General features: G+C 38.8%; 1 protein-coding gene across 2 annotated transcripts in view; it reads left to right on the forward strand.

Annotated features, from left to right (window-relative positions):
- SLC25A36 (solute carrier family 25 member 36) overlaps positions 1–17,002 on the forward strand; it is a 58,622-nt gene that overhangs the window by 11,841 nt on the left and 29,779 nt on the right. For both annotated transcript variants that reach the window (XM_054982219.1, XM_054982220.1), the window contains exons 2-3: positions 3,738–3,908; positions 13,430–13,507. In XM_054982219.1, coding sequence (XP_054838194.1) covers positions 3,738–3,908; positions 13,430–13,507 — 249 coding nt within the window. The remainder of the gene's footprint in view (positions 1–3,737; positions 3,909–13,429; positions 13,508–17,002) is intronic.

Consider the following 17,002-nt stretch of genomic DNA (forward strand, 5'->3'; position numbering starts at 1 on the left):
AATGATTCCATAAAGCTGAATTTATTTGATGTCCTAGATTGATCTAACACTTTTTGGTAGATTCCCCCCCCCCTTCTTTATAAACTAACAGTAAAAGTCTAAGCCATTGATTTTAATGGGCTCGTGCTGGAGTAACTCTGCTTAGGATTTCACTGTAATTCTTTCAATATATAGTAAATGCTGGAAATATGTCTTGTTTTCCCTTGTACAGCTAGCTCTTCAGATTTTGTTAGCCGTCTTGAGAATTCCTCTTCTAAATTGTGAGACAAGAAAGCTTTTGATATGTAAACATTACAATAAAGAAAAATTTGAGCCTCTTTTTTCCAGCATAGCTTCATAGGGTACAACTTCATTGTTCACTATTAATGTATGATACCTGGAACATCTAGAGTGTCCATTGCATTGGGACATGGTAATATAGATATAGATGTTAATGGAGAGGTAGAAGGTGCAAATTTTCCGGCCAAATCATGACCCAGGTATACATTAGTGCATCAATGATAAATTACCATGACTTTAAAATTTCTGCCTCTCATTTTTTTAATGCCCAAACCATATATCTGATGGAACTTTAATGTGCATTTGCTCAGTGTGAGTTAAAGAAGAGTGATCTGTCAGTAATATCCATTTCATCAACCAAGATAATCAAGTTGTATGATAATAGATTATTATGTTAGGAGATTCTAGGCCACCCCAATACCATCAATCCTGTGCAGTAGTCAAGACTTACTCTTGGTTTCTTATTATTCCAAATGAAGCTATTTAAAAGTTTTTGCATTTCTTGTAATTTCTTACCTTGTATTGTAATTTCTTACCTTGTATTAAAATGGGAACATTAGTAAATGTATAGATCATTTGGGGAAATCTAGACATTTTTATAACATTTTCTTCAAAAGAAGATACTCAGTTTTGACCAAGCATCTATTTTGCCTTGATTTCAGAAATTAATGAAATAAATTATATTTGAAGTGTATAAGTAATTGCTGTATATGGCTGAAATGGATAAGATGACAAGAAAACTGAGAGATCTGGACTCAGGGCAGTTCAACACAGATTGGGAGAAGCTGAAACAACACCTGGAGAAGAAATGGGAGGTGGGAGGAAAACTGTGGCAGTTTGAGAACTACTGAAGTACTGAAGTAGAGGGGGGAGACTTTACCGGGGGGAGAAGAGATAAATGTGAATTAATAAGCAGTCAAATTAATAGATTGATATATATATAGATATATATAGGTTAACAAACAGAACATAGATAGAAAATAATTAACTATAAGGATTAAATATAAGGATTGACTAACTAATAATATTTTCTTTCTTTTTGGTAAGTTTTGTACCAAACTGAATGTCTGAAGATATAGATGAGTCAAATTGATTGACTACGTGATGAGAGATATATAGAATTATTACAAAAAGGTAGAATGAGTAATATATAGAGAATAAGTCAAATTGTTTGATATAAATGAATGTACGATCTATATGGTTTATGATATATAGAAATATTTGAAATTGAAAAATGGGATAAATTGTTTATTTAAGATGGAAACAAAGACTTACAGTTTGGGCATACAATGTTAAAAATAGTTAAGGATGTACTGCTTAGAATAATGGAGAATATATATTTGTTTTAGATAGAGGAAGCTAATAAAAGTAAGGGAAAGGGGACAAAGGGTTGGGAAGCTGTTGGAAGTCAACAAAAAGGGGGGGAAAGGGAGGGGGTTAGAGATGAAAAAATTGTGGAAAATTGAATGTAAATGTAAAAATAATGAATTCTAACCCAATAAAAAAATTTTCAAAAAAAAAAATATTTGAAGTGTATAAGTATCTTCAAATACCCCTGGGTTTCGTGCACAGGCTGAATTTTATTTTTGGTGAACACACAATCGATTTGACTACGTAAGATACTCTTTATCCAGTTTTCAGATTGCATTCTATGCACTGTGCATTATAATACCTAGAATATACAATATGTTTCACATATAAGATTACCTATGCTGGTAGCATCTTCCCATGGGATTGTACCTCCAAATAATAAATTGGAAAATAATTGCTTTCATAACAAGGTAAATCAAAAATTCTCTATGGAAAATTAAGACATCAAGGCAAGATCTTTTAGCTTAACATTCCTTCTTAATAGGATACTTCTCTTGTGCAAGAGGTGGACATGTTTTCTAAAGTAGTCTTTCAAATGTATCTGTTGGAGATTGTCTTTTGAAAGAGCCCTATGGTATGCATTATTGCCAAGAAGAAAGGCTTGCAATTGGGTTATTCCCTGATATCACTGAACTAGTTCGCTTTTAGTTGGCTTTGAATCCTGTGCAACTCAGATTGATCAAAAACAGTCTGTGATGGAGAGTACATAGAAGCCCATTTTTAATATGAATTATGATTCCATCTTAAGGTGTCTTAAGAGGTTTTTTCCCCTCTTGAAATAGAGGGCTATTCCTGTTGTGGGTTTTCGGTTGACTCCAGTGATATGTATACGATTACAACATTCTTCTGACACAACTTCATCATGGTGCTGTAGGTGACAGTTATACCTGGGGGAAGTTAGAGTGCCAACTAAGCTAACCAGCTTCTCCTTTCTCAGCACAGCCTACATATATGCCCATTTACACACGAATATTCCCGTGATGCTATCATAGTTAGAGTGCTTACATTGACTTTTAAATTAAAATGGTACTTCACTGTTCCATCCTAACTTCCTTGCTAGCAGAGTTAGATCACTGTAAGAGATTTAGTAACCTATAACATTTTTATTCCACCCTCCCTCTGCAGAGCTCAGGGTGGCATTTCTTGTTCTCTATGTAGTATTTGTGTACTGCTTGCTAAAATTGGAATGTTGAGGGTTTTCAGCTTTTCAGTAACTTCATATAGGTACTGTGTTTTGGAATGAGAATGTTGAAAGTTCAGTTGCTGGTAGTTTGAGAGCTGGTGCACGGCAAGTAGAGATCCGGGTGCTAGTAAAGAGATATTTTCCGTCCTGACTAAATGTAATTGTTATCCTTGTGCCACACTTAACTGTACCTGGCTGCTTGTAATTAGAAATTACATTGAATTATAGGAATTATGATGAAAGCTTCATTCCTCTGTGACATTGCTTACAAACCATAATGTCATGTATACTGCTAAATTCATCTGAGTTTCATGAGTACCAGTTCAAAGCAATAAAAATGTTTAGCTGGCAATATTTAATAGCTGGCCTTTTGGTAGACAGTGTTGGCGTCATCAAAGTACCATCAATGCTTTTTTATTAGTAAGAAATAATATGCAATGCACCTTGAACTGGATCTGTGTATCTTTTAGAGGGCCATATACATCCACCGTACTTGAAAAAAAAATTAATTATTTTCATAAGTATTTTTAAATTTGTGAATGTGCAGAAGCTGAACACATGGCTTTTTCAAGCAGTTTATTTTTATAGCACCTTCTCTGAAGTTTAAGGAATTAAACATTCTAGTGGTATTTGAATGTAGGACAGGGCATTTTTGGTATCAGGTGAGACCTCTATAATTTTATAGAGTAAGTTCAGACATGTTTTATTTATATGGTCACATCTGTTGTGGTACTTATATTTAAATGACTGTAGTAAAAAGATATTTAAGTTTAATTAAACTAACATCTCAAGTTCTAGGCAAATATGATAAAATTAATCTTTTATGCCACATATTATATGATTAGCTGAATGCAGACTTGATTGACTTTAAAATTATTTACAAACCTTGTTTTCTTCTTTGCAGATGTGGGGGCACTGTAGGTGCTATTCTGACATGTCCCCTAGAAGTTGTGAAAACGCGATTGCAGTCTTCCTCTGTTACCCTGTATATCTCTGCAGTTCATCTGAATACTTTGAATGGTGCCAGTGTTAACCGTGTAACTAGAGTTTCTCCAGGGCCTCTCCATTGTTTAAAGTGAGTAGCACACACATACAGTTCTTGTCTGAGGTACCTGAAAAGCAGTCTTTTCTTTTACGTCTACTATGGCAACAGATAGTATCCTTTTTAAAAAGAAAATATAGAAATGGGATCCAGACATACTTGGGATGTGATTCAGCTGTTTTTAATAGTACTTTTTGTCTTTTACCTTTATTCTTTTGATCTGCAAAATAAGATGGTCAGTGCAATTTTGGTTTTGCTTCGAGTCTTCTGTTGAATCAGTGCTTGAAAGCGCAGCATGCCCTAACTATAAATTACTTCTTTGTATTTGTACACACTGGGTTGGATCCAGAGTTCTATTTCTGTTAATGGAAGGTGCTTCTATTAATGAAATAGAGCTTGTTTGCCTCCCACTGTGGCCCATTGAGTTCCTGGAAATGGTCTCTGATTCCCCAGGAGAAGTATTTTAGAGAGATTGGTGGAATGGGGAAAAGCTGTGAAAATATATGCCCCATTAACAGAAGTGCCTTCTGTTAATGGAAAACCTAGTCTGGTTCCAACCCATTTTTTTCTAAATTAGATTTTGCTGTGCTTAAGTTAAAGGTATTGGGAATGAAAACGCAGGGTTCTCTTCTCTCTCACAGGTGAACTTTAGCCAATGCTTGTGTATCTGCAGTGAGAGGAAGGGCTTCACCCTCTGCCTTCTCACTCACTCTTCAGCATGAGGCACAGCAGCTCAGATGAGAGAGTAAGATTACCAAGGCAACTGAAGAGCAAGCTGGCTGTCACTGTCCCTCTGTGGCCAGCTTGCTTTTTTGCTGGGTGTCTGCTGTGGCGGTGGTTTTAATCTCTCTTCTCTGTAACCAGTTTTCTTTTTACCCAATCGCTGCCTGGGTGCTGGGATGAGAGTGTAGAGAAGGGTGGGGGTGTTTTTGATGGATCCCTTACCTCCATCCCTAGCCCACAGCTCAGAGAGACTTGGAGCTTACTCATTCTCGGGCCCCTGTGGTGTTTCAAGGAGCCTCCTAGGCAGTGGTCGTGTTCTTTTTCCTGGAACATGATGCTGCATTGGGGAACGGTGCTCCAGAGAGCCATGAGTGGCATATCAAAGAGCCATTTGTTGCTCCTAAGCCATCGAGTATCACTGCCTTAGATTTATCTTTTTTTTCCGGGGTATAAGCTTTTGAGAGTAAACGCTCCCTTCAATTGAGTGCCTTTGATTCTCAAATAGTTATACCCTGAGTTGTTACTGGATTTGAATCTTGCTCTTCTTCAGATCACCACAGCGACCTTCCTGAAACTAGGTTAATCTTTGTCTCTTTCTCCAAACCTACTGTCATTCCCTATTACTAAGGGACTTGTTCAGTATTTCTAAAACTTAGTAGTAGAAAAGAGCAAGAGTCCAGTAGGGCCTATAAGACTAACAAAATTTGTGGTAGGGTATGAGCTTTTGTGAGTCACAGCTCACTTCTTCAGATACCAAAGATTAACAGTGCACCCTTGGTATATCTGAAGAAATGAGCAATAACTCACGAAAGCTCACACCCTACCACAAATTTTGTTAGTCTTATAGGTCCTACTGGACTCTTGCTCTTTTCTACTGCTACAGACAGGCTAACATGGCTATCCATCTTGATCTAAAACGTAGTAGTTATTTTTTTAGATCTGACTAATAACCCCTGTTGGTTTGAAGATAATTTAAGTCCCAAACAGCCTCCTCAGATGAAAACAAATGACATACCTGGTCAGCTCCACATTCTTTCCTCTCTTCTGTTTGTGAAATACTTGAAACTGAGCTGATAAAAAAGCCTCTTCATTAATGTATTTCAATTTTCTGAATAAATCATAGCTATGTAGTGCTAGAGAGACTTTTCAGTTGAATTGGTGGTAGTTGCCTTTCTTGTACATGCTTCCCCTTCCCCCTTCGCCTATCAGTACAGTTCTTGTAGATTTATTTAGGATAATAACATGATCCTGGGTGATCAGAATTTATTCACTGATGGCATTTATAACCTGCACCTCCAAAGAGAACTCTGAATGGTTACCAACATGAATTAAAGAACAATAATTACACTTAAATATTTAAATAAAAAATGTATTCTCAGCCCCACACAAACTTCAGCAATATTTAGATTCTGCCACTCTGAAAGGCAGCAGGGGTAGGATGAGTAGGGACTTGATGCATTGCTTCAGGAGGCTGTTCCATTGTGAAGAGCTGCCACAGAAACATCGTGCTCTAATAGAAGCCAGATCTGCTGCCTGAGAAGAAAAAATATCATGAAGTTATCGGGCTGATCTTAAGGGTGCATGGATCCATCTCTTTGGTGAATCTAATGCTTGCCACCTTCTTCCTTGGCAGAACAAGACAGATTGTATAGGCTTCAATGAGTGGCTCAGCCTACCCCAATTTTTCAAGCGATCTAGTATGGTCTGTAATTGCTAGATAAGAGGGAAGATTTGCGTTGAAAGTCTCCCCCCCGCCAATTAGCAATTGATGCCTTAATTGCAACAGAAATATTGCTAATATTGTTCTAGAGTTGAAGGAAGCTGTCAGTGCTCAGTGGTGGGATTTTTTAAAAATCCAAATATTTTTCCTGTTCTAGTTTGAACGGCATAGTTTTGCTTCTAATTCAGGTAGGATTGCAACTAGGGCTGTGCTATTTGGGTTTCACTTCAGGTAAAGTTACCTAAAGTGGACCCAATTTGGCAAGCCTCGGCATTCCCGAAGTGGGGCCAGCGTGCTGGCCCCGCTTCGGGAATGCCGAAGCTAAGCTTACCAAAGCAATTCGGGTCACTTCAGTAAGCTTCGGGGCTTGCTTAAAGGGCACCGCCTCTGCTTGCAAGCAGCGGCGGGGCCCTTTAAACATCAACCCCCCACCTCCCCCCCACCTACCTTGCGGTGGCTCTGGGCTGGCTCCTCTGCCACTACCGCTCCACTGCCCGAGCCTGCGGGGTGGTGGGGAAGGCTGGAGCCGCTGCCTCCGGCCCTTCCTGCCCCTCAAATGGCCACTGTGGTGCTGGCGCACCACTGCCATTTGAAGGGCAGGAAGGGCCGGAGGCGGCGGCTCTGGCCTTCCCTACTACCCCGCAGGCTTGGGCGGCAGTGCAGTGGCAGAGGAGCCGGCTGGCTCCAAGCCGCGCTGCCGCTACCACCACCACCAGCAGCCCGCCACCCAGCTGATAACCCTCCCGCCGCTAGGTAAGTGGGTGGGGGTTGGAGGGGTCTCCCCAGGGTTGGGTGGGGGGGTGGAGGGGTCTCCCCAGGGGGGGTGGGGGTAGAGGGGTTGCCCGAGGGAGGGTGGTGGGTGGTGGTGGGGAGTTTCTGCTTCGGATTTGGGGGTATCTCGAAGCGGGAATACCGAATATAGCCATCTGTGCACAGCCCTAATTACAACTTTAGATCTGAGATCTAGGGTTTCTAGTACAGTTGAAATGAGATGTGGAAAAGAAGTAAAAATGTGCATCTGTTTAGTCACTAGCATTTTATTGCAGTGTCTTAGAACTGATTTATAGCTACACTATGAGGAGCAACTGCAACAGAAAAAATAAGTCACTTTTACGGACTAATTTTATGAACAAGTGCCTGGTTCACAACACTTCTTAGTCATTGTTCCACCTAAAGTCCCTCTAAATTACATTTTCAGGTACAATGTCTAAGCGAACTATGAGCTGGGAGTATATTGGTTAAACTAGGAACTCCCTAGATAGCTTTAGGCAAGCTGATTTTCTTTTGTGTAGGAATTTTCTTTTCAGGTACATGTTATGTATTAGTGGTGGTAATCATTGGAATATGATAGCTGATAGGATTTTAACGTGTTAAGATATTAACTTATTATGATTATATTAATTGCCAAAACTGTTAATCTTAACAAACTGCAAGAATAGTACAAACTTGATAGTAGCAGTGATTAGCACCAGCAAGGTCTTCAGAACAAAAATGTCTTTACAATCCTACAATGAAATTGTACTAATCCAACTAATGAAATTAATTGCTTTCTAAAAATCTAAGGTTACATTCTTAGAAGAACTGTGTCCTGGAATAATAATGATGATGATGATGATGTAACACATTTGAATATTTGTAGCACTTCATATACAGTATCTTGGTATACTTACAGCAGCCCTGGTAGAATTGCCACATTATATATTGAGTGGAGCACTAAGGCAGATAGTAGAGATATACCTAAGGCCACCTAATGAGTTCACGGTAGAGGCTAAAGCTAATCAAGGACTACCTGATTGACAAACATTCACAGGTTAGGCTGTGATTTATTTAAAAGTAATTGCCACTGTATTGAACAGGGGTTACTTCCAAGAAAATGTGCATGGGATTATAGTCTCAAACTCTGGTGGATTGAAGCCTTTCTGGAAGGTTTTCTTTCCCCAATGTTTTACTTTCTCACCTACTCCTCATTGCAGTCTAAAATGCACCCCTCTAAAAAAATACCCTTTGGTGGATCCATGTCTCAGTCTCTTGCCTAGCATACTTCACTTGTTCTGGTATAAAAAGTATTGGTACTATGTGATAAATTCTTACCACATATTTGGAAATTCATCTGTCTGGATTTGTATATTCCTGTAATTGTAATTGCATTTATGGCTGTCTGAAGTTATCCTTGATATCTTAGTGTGCATTAACTTGATCCTGAACCTTTTGGATTGTTCTCATTTACATAATTCTTTGATTATGTTCAGATAACACAAACTAAAACAGCTTTTGTCTGTGATGCACATATCTCTGGATTTGGGGTTGAGAGTGTGGCTAGAATATTCCTTCCTTCCCCGTCCCTCCTTCATTCAGTGTGCTGACATTGAAGAAAGAACAAGTTGTACAAACTCAACAATAGCCCAGATTTGTGTCCATCAGACATAAACTCTGGGTCACTCATTACATCTGAATAGAGCCTTTGTCAATGGGACAGGAGAGGAAATTTAAGTACCTTGCAATTCCACTGAGTAGATATTGGTATTTCTGATTGTAGAATCCTGTTTTACAATCCACTAGGAGTCTGTGATGCATCCTGTATTTCTCAGTTTGTATGCTAAATGAAGGAGTCTTTCTTGCATGGTTATAATTTTGAACCCAGCAGATTAAATTAACTGAAAATCTTTTGATCATAACTTAATTTCCTCTTCCCTTCTTGTGAAATGCCATATTCTACAGCTAAGACTGTGAAGTCATGGCAGACTCCTTAAAAATTAGCTTAAGATTCATTGTCATTCAGGAATGCCACTCTACAACGTATTTTAAGAGCTTTGATTATACATGGCTAGAATCATGGAACAATTTGTTTACTAGCAACCCTTTTGTTTTTATCAAGGCACACTTCAAACCTGAATTTTGTGCTTCTACTGTGATAAAAGAATGTTGTAGAACAAGTCTTTTATTCCTGTGTTGCTGGCCAGAATGAATCTTTTAAGCCCTGTACTAAATATATATGCTTAGAGTGAGCAGTTCCAACTTTTCCAAGTGAGAGTTTTTTATATCATTGTTGTTTGCTGATTGCTCCATCTTTGTGTCATTAACCTGTGTTTCTGTTTGAACAAGAAATACTCTTTTAAAAAATTTAACTTATTGGGCTCGTTATCTGAATTGATAAGCAATGCTGTGTGTACACCAAATTGATTAGATTGTAAGTTTGTCTTGGAATCTAAAGGCATTTGAACTAGCTCTGAAGATGTAATTGATGAGGATTGTGCAGTTTAAAGTCTATGACTCAGTAAGCTGTCTTGCATTACTTCCCACTTGCTGGATGATCACTATCAGTATTGCCTTACTCTGCTAATCTGCCTTTAAACATATTCTGTGCTGACCTTCTTCTGTGTAATAGGGTGTACCATTAATAATACTTTCTAACATGGCCAGTCTTTCTCTTTTCTCTGTCAAGTCATGGTCAAATTTTGGCAACCCCATAGGGTTTTCAAGGCAAGACATGTTCAGAGATGGTTTGCCATTACTTGCCTCTGTGTAACAACCCTGGACTTCCTTGGTGGTCTCCCATCCAAGTACTAAGCAGGGCCAACCCTACTTAGCTTCTGAGATCAGACGAGATCCTTTTCTTTTCCTATGATCAAATGATCTTGAACAATGACTAATATAATAATTTCTAAAGGAAAATATGCTAGACAAATTAGCAACCAACAAGGTTATATTTTGATCACTATCCAGCATCAGATAGGGAAGAATCTCTCCCTGAAAATTATTAACTGGAGCACGTTGAAGTAAAATCCAACAATTCCTAAAACAGTAAAAAGAGGACATTCTAGTATTTTATGAGACAAGGTGTCAGTTTTACCCTGACTGTAAAGATAAAGGCAATCTGAGTATGGAATGCGATAAAATCTGCCATTCAATACTTTCGAGAGGTTAGTATTCAATTGAGCTAGGGCAAATGCCCAAACATAATGAAAAGCTGTTAAATTTCTCATGTTAGAAGGTAAAGATAGTGGAGCTAAGATACCAAGATCCTGGGCTGAGGAAACTCTATGGACCATATCACTGTACTAGTGTAATCAAGGTTGATAAGTCAAAGCTTAGAAGTATATACCCAGCACAAGAATGTCTTCAGTTGTGAGCCCCAGCTGACATCAACAATCTTAATCCAAGCAGAATAGTAAACATATTTCTTAAGAAAAAACAGCAAGTCTTCCATTTCTGTGGAGAAGATGGTCTTTATACCTACCTTAAAAGCACTGAGTCATGGACTAGCTTCCGGTGACTTTTGGCCTAATTCAGCCCTGAGAGGTAGATACATTGGGGAATGCTTATCCTACATGTAAATTGGCAAAGGGGATGATCAAAAGGTTCTGTAATCTCCGAGATCCAAATAGCAATGCCGTAGAGTGGGGTTATTTTTTAATTAAACACCTGAATTGCACTTGGAATATATCCTCTTTGTAAAAAAGAAGCAGATATCTGACACTGATAGATCTCTGTCTTTTGGTGCTACACCTCTGAAGATGCCAGCCACAGCTGCTGGTGAAACATCAGGACCTACAATGCCAAGACCACGGCTATACAGCCCGGAAAACCCACAACAACCAGAAGCAGATATCATTCCAACCTCAGGCTTAATCTTATTCAGTACAAACTTACTCTGGGGGAGCCAAGATGAATTTGAGGAGAAAACAGTTCCAAGATAACAGAACCTCTTAACTTGCTCAATATCAGAATCTGCTACAGTCCATTTGGAGAGACCTAAGTTGCTATTTTTGGAGAAAACCAAAATTTTAGATTTATTCTATTTGCACATCTCCATCTTGCTGCATTGGATGTGTGACAGGCTTACTGGATCACAGGAATGCTGTTGATGTAGTTTATCTGGATTTCAGTAAAACCTTTGACAAGGATCATCATGAAGTTCTGATGGGTAAACTGGTGGACTGTGGTCTGGACTCTAGGATGGTTAGATGGATAGGGATCTGGCACCCAAAGAGTATTTGTCAGTGGCATCACATCTGAATAGAGGCATGTGTTCAGTGGACTGCCTGGGCCCAGTGCTTTTCAGCATTGCTATAAATGAGCTGGATGAGGGTGTGAAAGGATAGGATTCAGTGAGATCTGATTACACTGGAAAGTGGGCAGATTTGAACAAGATGTGATTTAACATGAATAAGGGCTGTGTACACCTGGGTAACAAAAATGCAAAGCATGCATACTGGATGAGGGATACACTTCTGGGTAGCAGTGTGTGTGAGCAAGGTATTGGGATATGGGTGCATAGGAAGCTAAATATGAGCACTCGGTAGCAGCTAAATATGATGCAGCAGCAAAAAAGGCGAACACAATCTTGGGGTGTATCAACAACGCATAACTTCCAAATCACAGGATGTCATTTTCCCCACTATATACCGTGTTGGTGAGTCCCGTGCAGGAATATTGTGTGCAGTTCTGGAGGCCTCACTTCACAAAGGATGTGGACAAATTAGAAAAGGTACAGAGAAGAGCAACCAGGATGATCAGGGGCCTTGAGACCAAGCCCTACGAGGAACGACTGAGGGACCTGGGAATATTCAGTTTGTAATTCCTTTGATGCCATTTTGGGGGCAGAAAACACTGGAGATGAAAGGTGCAACATCAGCTCATTTAGCTTTAGGTTGAAAAGAAGTGGGGCATGATAAACAGACATGATAAATATATATCTAGAATTATTATAGAAGGAGCAATATGACAGCACATGTCCAACTGATTCAGTCATTGATAACGGATATAGAGGTAACGCAAAGTAAAAACCCGATATGTCAGAGGACAGTCTCCTGTTGGAGGAAAGGGTGAATTGTTGCACTTGCCCTTAGTGGTACCATTCCCCATTCCTCCAGTTGACATCTAATTTTTCTTAGTATTCTGTAAGGAAAACCTTGCCATACAAAAACACTATGCAATCCAAAGAGTACGACATAACTTGATGTTAACTTCAAGAGCAGGAAGCAATTAAGTTTTTTCTTTTTTCTTTTCTTTTCTTTTCTTTTCTTTTCTTTTCTTTTCTTTTCTTTTCTTTTCTTTTCTTTTCTTTTCTTTGGGTAGATTTTGAAAAACAGTCTCTATTTTCCTTGATGTCAATATAAGAATGAGTTGTTCTGTGTTCCCTCAGCCACATTACAGACTGTTAGTGTCAGTTTGGCTGTTTCAGAGGCTGAGGTAGTACATTTCTCTCACCGGACTGTGCCAACTTTGTTGAGATGCTTTAAAGTAAGCCACCTTACAACCAAATGGGGTTGGGAAAACCAGTATAATGCCATCTTGTGACAACTGTATAGCCAAACCTTCTGAACAGTTGAACAAAGTGTAAATGACAACTTATGTTGAGAGAACCTCACAGAACTCATTAAGTGGGGTCTATTACTTGTCTAAAAGTACTTTCATGTGGAAATTGCAGGCCTTTCCTGAATCTTTCCTTCCCTTCTGCCTGTATGAAAAACATATCTCAACGAGTCTTTGATTATCCTTTCTGATCAAGCCTCAACATACTGTCATACTAGAATTCAAACAGTGAAATTTCAATCTATCTTGGGGCTTAGCAGTTCCTTGGGTCTCTTTGTATTTTATTTCTCCTTTACAGCTGGCCATATAGTTCTCTGTATGGGGCTGTTTTGTTTAATAGTTCAGATCTTGAGTCTTCATTTTTCTCAACCAATGTACCCTTTCTGTTTTCTCCTGACTGGATTAATAGACTGATTATTACTTATTGCACCCTTCCATACATGGTAACATTTCAGCTATTGTTTGAAACGAGCAGTGGACCATGAGAGAAGAGTAAGAGTGGCAGTTTGGTTTCCCCACCAATACTGGGAATCCCATGTAAGCAGCTCCTGAAATTAGCTCTGGCTAGACTATACATTGCTCACAGATATTATATACCGTTAGTGTAGCCATTCTGCAGTGAAATTTAACTACTCTGATATGAGAACTAAAACCTTTGACTCAACTTTTACATAGTGAGTATTCTGGTGAAGGACAGCAAGTAATGGGTAACTTCGGGTGACTTTGATTTTGAAACAAAGCTTCAGTTCTAACATCCATATCTTATGTAAGTGTATTATATGTGTTTGTTTTGCAGGATGATCTTACAAAAGGAGGGTCCTCGCTCACTGTTTCGAGGATTAGGCCCTAATTTGGTAGGCGTGGCTCCATCCAGGTAAACAATTGAAATTGTTACTTTTCAACAGTTGAATGTAGTTGCTAATGTGAATGGAGTGCTGGTGACACTTCCCAAGGTTGGTGTAAACTTGTACACACAACATTCACTACAAAAATGAATGCACAGTCCTATTGAGAGAGACTATTGTTTAAAGATTTATTAATTTGTGATGTTTGAAGTGGCTGATTAGACTTCATCTTGTAAGTGCTCTTGGCCATATTGGAAGGTCAGTATTCATTATAACTAGTAGATTATGGACAATAGCATATTTATCAGTGGCATGACAGATGCAATAGTCCTGGAGTCTTTTCCAGCTCTTGAGTTGGAACTATTTAGAAATAAGTGACACGCATCTGTCCAAATGCAGGTGGTATCTTTTGTATATTACTCATTCATCCTCACCTAAACACCTTAGCAGGATGGCATTATCTACTGTGTCGAAGGCTACAGATAGATCCAAGAGGAGCAACAGTGAAGCATGGCCTCTGTCCACATTCAGGTGCAGGTCATCAACTAGAGTCTCCGGAGCCATCTCCATCCCATAACCTAGCCTAAAACCCGATTGAAATGGTCCAAGGCCTGGAGTTGGTCAGCTTCTCTTCTTTCAACCAGTTTGCCCAGAAAGGGCAGACTTGAGACTGCGCAATTAGTGGCTACATCATTTTTGTCTAAGGATGATTTTTTAAGACCACCTCCTTGAGGGGCTGAGGAAAGATGCTTTGAGTTGTGCGTGATTTATGATAGACATCAAGGGCTCCTTTATGTGGTCTTTACAAGATTTTAGTAACTAGATTGGCAAGGATCTGGAGTACCCAGTTCATAGGACTGTGTCATAAGAAATAGTTCTAGGAATTTTTTGGTAAGGACAGGACTGTATGCTATGCTATTGGATACTGTATGCTGATGCAGATATGTGCCATTGGGGAGTTTCCATGTTGCCTAACATGTCATGTAAATTAGTTACGAATTATTTCAGAAAGGTTTCATCTCTGTGCTTGAATGTATGCTTCACATTCTCTGCTTCTGTATTCTATTGTATGTTTCACTAAATGTCCTAACTGTTGCTCATTATTGTACTTACTTCGTGAATGTCCTTCCTGTTGATAGTATTGTATTTCACTTGCACTATGTAATCCACCTTGGATCTCAGTGAGAAAGGTGTACAATAAACAAATAAAATAAAAATAAATAAAATAAAGTCTTAGCAAGCCGGGCAGACTATAAATGAAGTCAGTAAGTCAATTGGTGTTTCTAGTACGGAACTATGCCTCCCTCTGTAAAAGTCACTCCTGTGGATTTGAGGGCTGTTGTGGATTAATAGCCACTCAAGTCAAGGTGGAGAGAGAGAATTCGAATCATGGAGTGGATCTTCCTTCCTCTTCCCTCAGTGGAGCTACAGTGATCAGAGGAGGAAGAGAGGACATTTCCTCCTCAGTGTAGCCCCTGGCGCTGAGTGGTGGTTAGTCCGCACAGGTCTTACAACCTCAGAGCCAGAAAAGACTGCTGGGCTCAGGGGAAGGAGGGAAAGATCTCCGGTCTTTCTGTCCATGGACTGCCATGTCCAGCCTTAGTTTTCTAAATTGCAAACTAAAGTATGCCATTGGATAATAATGGATTTAGGGAGAAGTTTCTGTTATAACTGAGTTTTTCTTTTGACCCGTTTTTTGAATTCAGAAATACTTGGGTTATTGTGTAAAGAATCTTTTAAATATTAAATGTAACATAATTAATTTTTTTTGCAGTTTAAAATGGAATTGAACAGTAGCAGATTTAGAACTGGAAGGCGCTCAATGGCTTCTTTCCCTCTCCCCCGTGCCTCTAGACCCAGGCTAAGGATAATTCTTCCACATTAAATTTTTCAAATTAGTCTCTAGAATTTGTCTTCTACTGCATTTAAACAGAGTAGTTAAAAGCAAGATGTGGTATTGGAAGAAATAAATTTAAAAAAAAACCCTGGATGTTTAAACAAGACAGGTATATCAGTACACAGAGAAAGGTGAGAATTATTCATGACATCCTTCTAAAATCATTCTCATGAGTTACCTTGAAAGAAATATCTTGTCTCTACCCCCCTTTTCCCCTTCTGTCCATAAAGTGTGATTTGTATATCTGTGATTTGGTGTGATTTGGTATATCTTCTTCCAATTTTCATGCTAGATTTATCAATTTGGTAATGTTTTCAGTCTTGTGAATGAACACACTTTTTCCAGTCATCAACTCTGGACAAATATGTTGGTGTTTCATTTGAACATTTGCTAAGTAGCTTTAACAGCATCTCTCTGTTTGAATAAGCTTAAGAGAAGACAGTTTCGTAACGTGTATCACATACATTATTGGTTTTAGAACCCATTTTGCTAATTATACCACATGAAACAACCACTTTATCACTTCCTTGTGATAGGCCACATGTTTGTAGAGTTAATGATATTAACTTAAGGTTTCATGAAGGCTTCAGTAACCTCTACTGTACATAATGTCTTCGTTGTACTTAGAACGATCAACATTTAAAAAAATTTTAATCTGTAATCTTGCAGCATTTCAAAAATACCCTTTTGATTTGTTTTTAATAATTATATGCTTTAAGTTTATTTTAAATAGAATAGCGCAGAGTTTTTCAGAGCACTGTAATACATCTGTTAAATAAAATAAAATCACTAGGAAACATTCACCGCTGCCCCCTTGTGGCAAGTTTGGTTAGTAACTGTTCCATGGTTATTTTAATAGTTACCTAATACTGTTGCTACACATTTGTGATTAAAGCATCCTGCTGTCTTAACCATTTAAGTAATTTGGTTCATAGTATCTAAGATCAGAAGTGAAATAAAGCAGTGCTATATATTAGGCTAGGATCCAGAGATCTCAGTTAAGTGTGTCTGAAAGGGTGAGTTATGGCCAATAGCAGTTATGACTTATTTTCTTTGAAGAGTTGAACCTCCATGCCACATCACAGGCCACATTTGCAGTTTTTCAATTTCAAAGGGTTTTGGACTTGCAGTACTGGGAGCTGCTGTTTTAGAAACATGCCAGAGTCTCTGGGGCACTTGGAATTAATTGCTGAATCCTGGCCTCCCAACAACAAAGCACAGCATAGTTACCTCCAGTATCAGTACAATGAGATGGTTCACTTAGTGGTTCCTCTTATTATTATTATTCATTAAATTTATAGTCCCCATGGATGGGTTCAGGGCGGATTACAACCTACAGATAAAAACACATTGATAAAATGGCACATTAAATAATGATAAAAGCCAGATTTAACAGCATAAAAACAAACTCTACACTATGTCCCAGGTTCACTTCATCCTTCCCTGCCAACCACAAGGGAAGAGAGTGTCTGGATAGTAAAGAAGGTCGATAAGGTATTTGAACCACTGAACTGCTATATAAATATATCTGATTCTCAGCATGGACAAATCTGAGGATACATTGTCTGGTTAACCCACCCACCCTACTAACAGAAGCAATGGCTTTTGCTTTAAGAAATGTCCTCAG

This window comes from Eublepharis macularius, chromosome 6 (genome assembly GCF_028583425.1).
Source record: "Eublepharis macularius isolate TG4126 chromosome 6, MPM_Emac_v1.0, whole genome shotgun sequence".
Taxonomy (NCBI): domain Eukaryota; kingdom Metazoa; phylum Chordata; class Lepidosauria; order Squamata; family Eublepharidae; genus Eublepharis; species Eublepharis macularius.